At 40.0% G+C, this 11,346-nt stretch overlaps 1 protein-coding gene across 2 annotated transcripts in view; it reads left to right on the forward strand.

The window, feature by feature from the left end:
• The window catches only part of LOC127409880 (mitogen-activated protein kinase kinase kinase 5-like), a 127,522-nt gene extending 116,540 nt beyond the window's left edge, over positions 1–10,982 (forward strand). The window contains exons 28-30 of one of the 2 annotated variants that reach the window (XM_051644809.1): positions 6,957–7,069; positions 8,765–8,841; positions 10,730–10,982. In XM_051644809.1, coding sequence (XP_051500769.1) covers positions 6,957–7,069; positions 8,765–8,841; positions 10,730–10,790 — 251 coding nt within the window. In that variant the 3' untranslated portion in view covers positions 10,791–10,982. Of the gene's footprint in view, positions 1–6,956; positions 7,070–8,764; positions 8,842–10,729 lie in introns of those variants that run through there. The other variant, XR_007892049.1, reaches the window with a different exon arrangement.
• The last annotated feature ends 364 nt before the right edge of the window (positions 10,983–11,346 follow it).

Genomic DNA, 11,346 nt, shown 5'->3' on the forward strand with positions numbered 1-11,346 from the left:
AACACCATGTATCATGGTTGGGACTAACATCAGAACAAAACAAAATAAAAGTAACCTCTGTCAAGCTTCTAGGAAGCTTAAATTAAAAACATCACCTTAATTCAATAATAGTCTCTAGATAGTTTTTGAATATACATTTATTCTTTCAGATGAACGTTCAACCAAATCTCTTATTTTTAGTATAAGCACTTAACTTCAAATTGCCCTCTGAATATATCAAATCTTTAATCATGATGAGGAAAGCTGTTTGAACCTCTCCTTCATATCACTGTATCTAACATTATTGTCAAGTCACATCATTGTCCATATAAAAGAAAAGAAAATCAAAAGAAAATAAAACAATTTAGAGATGTGCCTTTAGCACACTTCAAAAACTTAAACTGAGAGTGAGAGAGAGGGCGGGGGAGGAATTAAGAGGAGGACATTCCACTCCTCCACACTGTTTCTAATCTTGTTACAGTTATTCCTTTTTTTTTTATTTTAGAATCTCACAATAATATATTTAAGTTACTCTTCAACAGTGAAAATAGTGATAATTATAATAATTCATTATATTAACTGCTTTCAAACTTTCCCCTCTTAAACCATCTTCAAGAAAACCTCTTCCAGAACTTTCAATTTACTCGTCCCTACTTTCTTTTGTCCATTCAAACAACATATACATCAAAAACTGTAGAAATTTTCGGTATTCAGAATCTAGGTATTACCTCCCTTGTTAGAAATTTGATTACTGTTCCTGACCGCTGATCAGTTGATAGTACTACTTCCAGCCATCTGCTAAATCTGCATATCACCACAAGCATATAATGCTTTCCATGTACTTTATTTACCATGTCCTGACATTGTTTTGAGCACAGACTTCACATGTGGACAAATACTCATCAACTTTCACTTGCAAAAATGGAGACCAATATCCCTAATATCCCTGTTGTTTAATTCTCCTTATCACTTTGCATCTGTAATAAGAACATTGAAAAACATAGCTGATGCAACAATCTGTCTTTCATGAGAACGCCATATACCTTGTGATCTCTAAACCAAGAACCATCAAATCTTTAATAAAACACAAACTTGACCTTTCTTTTTCGACATTTTCTTTTCATTCAATACAACTTACTTTAGCCTTCTGTTCAAGCCTTCTGTTCAAGCAGAGCTTTAAATTTACAACACCTATCTTGTAGTTTTATTGCTGTCCTGTCATTTTATTACTAATATAATCCCCTCTCTTTTTTTAAGTCAATTAACTGTCTTATGATTACTTTCTCCCTTTTCTTACTCTTTCTCAGAAGAAGGAACTTTCATTCTGTCTAATGAAGCAACACAAATCATCTTTAAACAAACAGAAAAGTAATAACATTTTTTAAACAAAATAAAGTAGTAAAGTGACACAATGGAAATTCAGACAATCTCTTTTGTTTTGAAATATTTGATCAATATCATACACTACGTCCTTTTAATTTTTCATGTTTTTATATACAGTGGTGTGAAAAAGTGTTTGCCCCCTTCCTGATTTCTTATTTTTTTGCATGTTTGTCACACTTAAATGTTTCAGATCATCAAACAAGTTTAAATATTAGTCAAAGATAACACAAGTAAACACAAAATGCAGTTTTTAAATGAAGGTTGTTATTATTAAGGGAAAACAAAATTCAAACCTACATGGCCCTGTGTGAAAAAGTGTTTGCCCCACCTGTTAAAACATAACTTAACTGTGGTTTATCACACCTGAGTTCAATTTCTCTAGCCACACCCAGGCCTGATTACTGCCACAACTGTTCTCAATCAAGAAATCACTTAAATAGGACCTGCCTGACAAAGTGAAGCAGACCAAAAGATCTTCAAAAGCTAGACATCATGCCGAGATCCAAAGAAATTCAGGAACAAATGAGAAAGAAAGTAATTGAGATCTATCAGTCTGGAAAAGGTTATAAAGCCATTTCTAAAGCTCTGGGACTCCAGAGAACCACAGTGAGAGCCATTATCCACAAATGGCGAAAACATGGAACAGTGGTGAACCTTCCCAGGAGTGGCCAGCCGACCAAAATTACCCCAAGAGTGCAGCGACGACTCATCCAAGAGGTCACAAAAGACCCCACAACAACATCCAAAGAACTGCAGGCCTCACTTGCCTCAGTTAAGGTCAGTGTTCATGACTCCACCATAAGAAAGAGACTGGGCAAAAATGGCCTGCATGGCAGAGTTCCAAGACAAAAACCACTGCTGAGCAAAAAGAACATTAAGGCTCGTCTCATTTTTGCCAGAAAACATCTTGATGATCCCCAAGACTTTTGGGAAAATACTCTGTGGACTGACAAGACAAAAGTTGAACTTTTTAGAAGGTGTGTGTCCCATTACATCTGGCGTAAAAGTAACACCGCATTTCAGAAAAAGAACATCATACTAACAGTAAAATATGGTGGTGGTAGTGTGATGGTCTGGGGCTGTTTTGCTGCTTCAGGACCTGGAAGACTTGCTGTGATAAATGGAACCATGAAATCTGCTGTCTACCAAAAAATCCTGAAGGAGAATGTCCGGCCATCTGTTTGTGACCTCAAGCTGAAGCGAACTTGGGTTCTGCAGCAGGACAATGATCCAAAACACACCAGCAAGTCCACCTCTGTTATGGCTGAAGAAAAACAAAATGAAGACTTTGGAGTGGCCTAGTCAAAGTCCTGACCTGAATCCTATTGAGATGCTGTAGCATGACCTTAAAAAGGCAGTTCATGCTCGAAAATCCTCCAATGTGGCTGAATTACAACAATTCTGCAAAGATGAGTGGGCCAAAATTCCTCCACGGTGCTGTAAAACACTCATTGCAAGTTATCGCAAACGCTTGATTGCAGTTGTTGCTGCTAAGAGTGGCCCAACCAGTTATTAGGTTTAGGGGGCAATCACTTTTTCACACAGGGTCATGTAGGTTTGGATTTTGTTTTCCCTTAATAATAACAACCTTCATTTAAAAACTGCATTTTGTGTTTACTTGTGTTATCTTTGACTAATATTTAAACTTGTTTGATGATCTGAAACATTTAAGTGTGACAAACATGCAAAAAAATAAGAAATCAGGAAGGGGGCAAACACTTTTTCACACCACTGTATATATTCTACTGTTTCAGCATCATTTAACAATAATATTTGTCAGTTATTATTATTTTATACTTCTCAGCTTTTCTTGACAAATGATTCAGTTAAATAGCAAAATCAAAATTCACAGTGCAGAAACTGTATGCCTCTAAAGTGATACTTTCATGGATTAATCTCAAAATAGAAATAGTTTACTAGAAAAGACACTCAATCAACTCTTTGTAGCACCCACTAACCTTTTTCTTTAAAGTGAGGGTACTCTCTGGAAAATTTGGGGGAGTAACCAATCCAATAGGTAACTCTAACTTTGCCATAAAGTTTGTAATATTACTCTTTAAATCAATAAATCAGCGGTTAGATGCTGGATTTAAATTTAGACCCTCAGAACAATTTAGACATGGGCATTGAACCCATGGATGGCAGTCTGGAAACATAAATCTAATTAGTCATATAAGACTGAAATCAACTTATCCAGAGAAATTTTAATCCACATTTGAAATGTCAAATCAGTAATGATTACCAGCAGTCATGAGAGCAGGAGGATCAATCATATAAAAGCCCACATCATTCTCAGTCTTTTTTCTCTGGACTACGTCCTGCAATATTAGCAGCCTCAATTAATCATCTGGCCCAGCCATCTGCAATGGTGAGAGACTTGTTCCAGAATGAGTTAGTGAAACAACATAAAAAACAGAGAACACGAACATTTCTTTCCTTTAATTCTAGTCTCAAAGGCAGCTCTCAGTGTACCCATGATCAACCAATGCCTACACTGTTTAAATAAAACAAGAAAATAAAATAAAAATAACTAATCTTAATTAAAACAATCTGCTATCTATCTTTTTCTAAATTCGGGGCTCCTTTGTCTGAGTGGAGACACTGAGAGAGACGAGTTTTCTGCAGACTATATTTGCACGCCACCCTTACAGAGTAAGGGGTATAACCCCTCCCGCTCACTCTCCTTGCAGAGCGTGGGGTCATAGGTCTTTGTTTATTCAGGGCACTAACAGCATCTCACTCAATCTCTCCACCAGACAGTCCCTAACAAACATACTCAACTCTACCTATCTGCTTTTAATTCTGGGAACACAGAGGAGCACAAACAAGCCAGTTATGCCTGCCACAAAACCATTAGAGCAGCCAAACACCAGTACAGGGACAAGATTGAAGGAGAGTTCAACACCACAGACTCAAAAAGCATATGGCAGGGAATTAACATCATCATGGACTTCAAAGGGAATAAAAACTCCACCGTGAACACCGCTGCCCCTCTCCCGGATGAGCTTAATGAGTTTTCTGCTCGTTTCGAGGGAAATAACACCGCCCTCGTGGAGAGAACTCTCGCGGTCGAAACTACAAAGGTCAGTTCACTCTCCATCTCTGTAGCGGACATAACCCAATCCTTCCGACGGGTGAATATCCGTAAAGCTGCGGGACCAGATGGCATTCCGGGCCATGTCATCAGAGCGTGTGCGAACCAACTGGCTGGTGTTTTTACGGACATTTTCAATGTTTCCCTCTCCTTCTCTGTGGTCCCCACATGCTTTAAAACGTCCACCATTGTGCCTGTACCGAAGCAATCCAAAATCACTTGCTTAAATGACTGGCATCCTGTTGCTCTGTCCTCCATCATCAGCAAATGCTTTGAGAGACTAATCAAAGATTACATCTGCGGGGGGGCCTGGGTAGCTCAGAGAATAAAGATGCTGACTACCACCCCTGGAGTCACAAGTTCGAATCTAGGGCATGCTGAGTGACTCCAGCCAGGTCTCCTAAGCAACCAATTGGCCCAGTTGCTAGGGAGGGTAGAGTCACATGGGGTAACCTCCTCATGGTCGCTATAATGTGGTTCTCGCTCTCGGTAGGGCATGTGGTGAGTTGATGCCATGGAGAATAGCGTGAAGCCTCCACACGCGCTATGTCTCCGTGGTAACACGCTCAACAAGCCACGTGATAAGATGCGTGGATTGGCAGTCTCTGACGCGGAGGCAACTGAGATTCACTACGCCACCACAAGGACTTAGCGCATTGGGAATTGGGCATTCCATATTGGGGAGAAAAGAGGAGAAAAAAAAACAAGATTAAATCTGCTTTGTGCTGCCTGCCTCACTGGACCCACTACAGTTTGCTTACCGCAGCAACAACTCCACTGATGATGCCATTGCATTTACACTACATACTGCTCTCTCCCACCTGGAAAAAAGGAACAAATATGTGAGAATGCTGTTTGTAGACTACAGCTCAGCATTCAACACCATAGTGCCCTCCAAGCTTGATGTGAAACTTCGGGCTCTGGGCTTAAACAGCTCTCTGTGCAGCTGGATCCTGGACGTCCTGTCGGGCAGACGTCAGGTGGTCAGAATGGGCAGCAACATCTCACCACTGACCCTCAACACTGGAGCTCCGCAGTGCTGTGCTCTCAGCCCACTCCTGTACTTCCTCTACACACACAGAAGTACAGGAGTAGGAAGGTCTGATCACTGACAATGATGAAACAGCCTACAGAGAGGAGGTGCACACTCTGACATGCTGGTGCCAGGAGCACAACCTCTTGAGCTTGTGGTGAACTTCAGGAGAAAAGACAGAGAACACAGCCCCATCGCCATCAAAGGAGCAGTGGTGGAGAGGGTCAGCAGCTTCAAGTTCCTCCGGTGTCCACATCACTGAAGAACTCACATGGTCAGTCAACCGTTGAGAAGAAGGCTCACCAGTGCCGCCTCTTCCTGAGACGGCTGAGGAAGATTGAAATGAACCACCGCATCCTCACACAGTTCTACACCATCACTGTAGAGAGCATCCTGACTGGCTGCATCACTGGTACGGCAACAGCAACGCCCTCAACTGCAAAGCCCTGCAAAGTGTGGTACAAACAGCCAGACACATCATCGGAGGTGAGCTTCCCTCCCTCCAGGACATCTACACCAGGCGGTGTGTGAGAAAAGCTCGGAGAATCATCATGGACTTTAGCCACCTTAGCCATGGGCTGCTCTCGCTGCTACCATCAGGCAGGTGGTATCGCAGCATCAGGACCCACACCAGCTGACTTCATGACAGCTTCTTCCCCCAAGCAATCAGACTTTTGAACTCTTGATCGCTCACAATACATATATCAGCATTGCACTTTATTAGTCTCAGACTGGACTCTCACATTTTGTACTTTCTCTTAATAACACACTGGCAACTGACTATCAACCGACAGCCCGAATGTCAACACAACACTTGCATATTTATTCCCAACAATGTTCTGTGTATTTTTATTGTATACAGTGTATCTTATTTTGTGTATATTGTATATTATTAGGTGTATATTGTGTTGTGTAAACAAGATGTGTAAATTATGTTATGTGTAAATTAGATGTTTATTGTAGATTGTCATGACTGCTATGTTGCTTGGAACTACACCCAAGACTTTCACCACTGTTGCACTTGTGTATATGGTTGAGTGACAATAAAGGGATTTGTGTCAAATGCGTTCCTATTCGTTTGTGGTCAGAAAAGTATACTCACAAAGGCAACACGGTTGACCAGGTGCGAGGTGATCCGGAACGCGCAAAAACAAAGTATACCTGGGCCTTTACATGCTCAAGAAATGCAGATCTGCATTTGGACAAGGAGCTTGCGAATAAGGAGCTGGATTCAGCCTCTGTTTAATATATCTTGCGACTTTACAGATCCATGGTTTTGCTATTTAACAATATTGTCAATCATCATCTGTCAATGAGTCTCAAAATCGACATAGGGAGATTGTCAATATACGATAACATCGTCCTATCGCCTAGCCCTATGTCACACTGAAATACATTTTCATTTTTGGACACTTAAATAAGAACATCAGGATTGTAAACATCATAAATGTATCCCTGTGTTTCTAGGAGATATTCCTGCTCCCCTTGTGAACATGAAGAGTTCAGTAGAACGAGATGAAGACCAGGAACTTCTGGAATGGCTCAAACTTCACGGGGCAGATGCAAATTCCATAGAGAGGGTAACACAACAAATATGGAAATATTTTTTCAAGAAGTCATATCATGAGGAATCAGAATTTCCTTGATCTTTTGAGATTAAAGAGCTTGATTTAGTTTGTAAAGATACTATAACTTTCAGAACTGCCTCATAATTTATTGAAACTAAACTGCAAAAACAACATCCATATTTACACATAAGTGGCGCCTATTGGGTGTTAGAAACTTGGCTCCCCTGGTCACAGTGAGGTATAAGGGAGAAAGCAAGATAGAAACTATTATCCCTAAACGCCAGAAGAACTTACTTTAGGAGTAAAATATGGTCAAACCTTGTGCCGTTGTTCCTGGCTGTGTGTAGCACCTGCCGCTCTGCATATCCTTCTGAAGAATCCCAACAAACAAGAGACTTAAATTTCAGTCATTTCAGACCGATATCAACCGTTTGAGCGGCATATTTCAGTTCAGATTGTTTTGTGAATCTATTACAATGTATTGAAGGCTTTGCAATAATGTTGTTATTGAAGGATGGAGCCAATTATAAATATATTGGACTAAAAACAGCAAACCCGCAGCAGTATGTGAGCAGAGCTGGAGAAAGCTCTAAGTGCTGCTACATGTGAATAGGCATTTCTTAAAAGTGCACTCAGTATTTTTTTCCTCATTTAAATGTTTACTTAAGAAATTAATTGTAATTTTTTAACATATGTATAAAATCATGAGCACTCACATGAGATGAAGACGTCAGTCATATCAGTAACCATAATAAAGCTGTTTAAATCTACATGGAGAGGATCCCCTCATGGGGGTTGCCATGTTATGATCACATGACCAGCTGAATACTACTTGCTAAATCTCAGTAACACTTATACTTGTTGATTAAATTAATCATGACTGACTGTCAATAGTGAATTTCTACAATGACATCGGTAACTAAAAAAATATTGCATTTGAATGATGCTGCATCCACACCCCTAGGTATCAGTGTAGAAGCGGTTGCATACCAGACGAGAAGCACCATGGCGCATTGTGTCGTGGGTAGGACACGGCACAGGTATCAAACACAGGGCACAGTACACACACACACAAAAAAAACAAGGTTTTCCCTTCAAGAATTAACAAAGTGGCGTTGATGAGTTTGCAGGTTAGTGTATGAAACTGTTGTAACTGCGCAAACTGAACGATTAGAAATGGCAACGTTAATTATGCAATTTCTCTGTCTGTAGAATGAAATGGGCTTTATTCAAGCTGTACATACTTGTAACTGAAAATACATTGTGTAGACTATATGAAAGAAACATATACCCAGTATATCATCCATTGATGGCTAGCGTAAATAATCTGTCCTTTGATAATGATAATGAAAACTATGTGAGTTGCGTATATGATAACAGGCATGGCAGAAATTTGAACAGCCTTCAGAGTCGTAGTTGGGCAACAGCAACAGAAGCCGAGCAGTGGCGGTGGTGTGTGTACATTCATAGATTTTTTTTTTTAGAATTTTAGATTGCGCCATGTCGTCTGCCAGATGTGTCCGGTGTGTGACCCCCTTAAGGGTCAGAGAGAGGATCATTTTTGAAAAATGAAATTACGAAAAAATGTAACTAACACTTTTTAGGTGGAAATAATAAAAAACAATGTATGACACAACCCATTTAATAGTATAGTCCTTTACAAGATTACAATGTGTTATGAAATGATTTTTTCTCTCCATATCATAGATTTTAGCTGAAGATTACACCCTTGATGACATCCTTCATTATGTCACAAGAGACGACTTGAAGACTTTGAGATTACGGTACGTAGACAAATCTGTAATATTCTAGATTTTATCAAAAGCAAATCAGTAGTCCTGGCTTTCTGCTGCTACTTACTAAAAGGGTGAATCTTACAAAAGCTGCCAAGAACATGTCTGGGTCATATTTCTCCCCCAAATCAAATGAAAGCAATAAGAAATTATATTTTACATAAAGAGAATGAAGCCTATTTTTAGGATCATTAAGACTATTCTGCATTGTGACATTATTTTCACAAGAACTAAGCACATTCCAACACCACCCATACCAATTGTCTGAAGATTGCTGTAATGTGAAAAAAAATATATAAATTACTTACAATTATACACCGATGAGCCAAAACACTATGCATAATATACTGTTGGTCCTTCGCGTGTCGCCAAAACAGCGCCGACCCGCTGAGGCATGGACTCTACAAGACCCCTGAAGGTGTCCTGTGGTATCTGGCACCAAGACATTAGCAGCAGATCCTTCAAGTCTTGTAAGTTGCGAGGTGGAGCCACCGTGGATCGGACTTGTTGGTCCAGCACATCCCACAGATGCTCAATCGGATTTAGATCCGGGGAATTTGGAGGCCAGGGCAATATCTTGAACTCTTCATTATGTTCCTCAAACCATTTTCGAACAGTGTGTGCAGTGTGGAATGGCGCATTATCCTGCTGAAAGAGGCCACTGCCATCAGGGAATACCATTGCCATAAAGGGGTGTACCTGGTCTGCAATGATGTTTAGGTAGGTTGGCACATGTCAATTTGGCCGGATCCAGGGTTTGCCCAGAGCATCACACTCCCTCCACCGACTTGTCGTCTTCCCACAGTGCATCCTAATGCCATCACTTCCCCAGGTAAACAGCGCTCGTATACGGCTGTCCACATGATGTAAAAGAAAACTGGACTCATCAGACCAGGTGACCTTCTTTCAGTGCTCCAAGGTCCAGTTCTGTTGCTCGCATGCCCATTGTAGGCGCTTTCGACAGTGGACAGTGGTCATCATGGGCACTCTGACCGGTCTACAGCTACGCAGCTCCATATGCAGCAGTGTGCGATGCACTGTGTTGTAACACATTCTTCCCATAACCATCATTAAAATTTTCTGTGACTTGTGCCACAGTAGACCTTCTGTCGATTCGGATCAGACGGGATAGCCTTTGTTGCCCTCATGCATCGATGTGCCTTGGGCACCCAACACCATGTTGCCGGTTTGTGGTTTGCCCCTCTTCAGACCACTGTCGGTAGGTACTCGCCACTGCTGACCGGCAGCACCCCACAAGCCTTGCCATTTCAGAGATGGTTTGACCCAGTCGTCTGGCCATAACAATTTGGCCCTTGTGAAAGTCGCTCAGGTCTTTACACCTGCCCATTTCTCCTGCATTCTACATGTTGACTAGGAGAACTAGGTAAGATTATTTGCTTACCATCTGATCTACCCAGACCTTGACGTGGCCTTGTTATGAGATGATCATCGTTATTCGCTTCACCTATGAGTGGTCATAATGTTTTGGCTCATCAGTGTACTTTACAATTTAAGTATATATCATGGTAGTATTTGATCTATGTAATTTAATTTATGTAGCTTTTATGACTTTATTTTGAGATTTTATTTTATATCACAGTAATGATAAGGAGATTTTTTTCACATTGCATTAAAGAAAATTTGAGGAAATGTTTATTGTCATGAAAATAATGTCACAATGCAAAGTATCTCAATAGTCCTAAAAATTGGCAACATGTTCTTGTTTATTTCTTTTGATTTTTGGGCAGCATTTGACCCAGACATTTCTTGGTAAAATTCTCACAAATTCACTTTCACTTTGGGATTTTCAAGCTTCTACACTTTGTAAAATAAAAAGTGGCAATAAGTAATGTGTGATTGTGTTTCTTTGTGTTTCCAGAGGTGGAATTCTGTGTAAACTCTGGAACGCGATCACAGAGCACAGAAAAAAGCCTGGCTGAAGACGACAGCAGCATTATACTAGTATTTCGCTGTCCCGACCCTGAGATGGAATCAGGGATAACATATCCACTGGGATCAATTATTCTTAAGGAATCTTTTGTAAACATTCCGATCACATGTAAATACATGTGTCTTCAAATTTGTTTGTTTGTGAAAATGCAGTTTTATTTTTAATATTTGTTTACAGAAACTTGTCTTGACCTGCCTGAGAACCTTTTACAGCAAGATTCCTTTAAAGGGAAAGACACTGAAACCACACACACAAACACATATATAGGTTTTATATATTTTATACATTTATCATTTATACAGTATATTGTCAAGTTATTTACCTTAACTAGTTATATTCTGATGACTATGAAGATAGACCATAACCATTACTAACAAAATGTACTGTGTTTCCGAAATATTCATGGTGGCTATTAATATATAAACAGCTCTGAAAAGCTACATTCCTAAGGTTTTAAGTAAATTACACATTGTTTCTGAATCTGCAAGCAGCCTGAACAGAGACTATTACAGTTTGAAGTGTTTACCAATGGCTGTAACTTTTAT

This window comes from Myxocyprinus asiaticus, chromosome 19 (genome assembly GCF_019703515.2).
Source record: "Myxocyprinus asiaticus isolate MX2 ecotype Aquarium Trade chromosome 19, UBuf_Myxa_2, whole genome shotgun sequence".
NCBI classification, from domain to species: Eukaryota; Metazoa; Chordata; class Actinopteri; order Cypriniformes; family Catostomidae; genus Myxocyprinus; species Myxocyprinus asiaticus.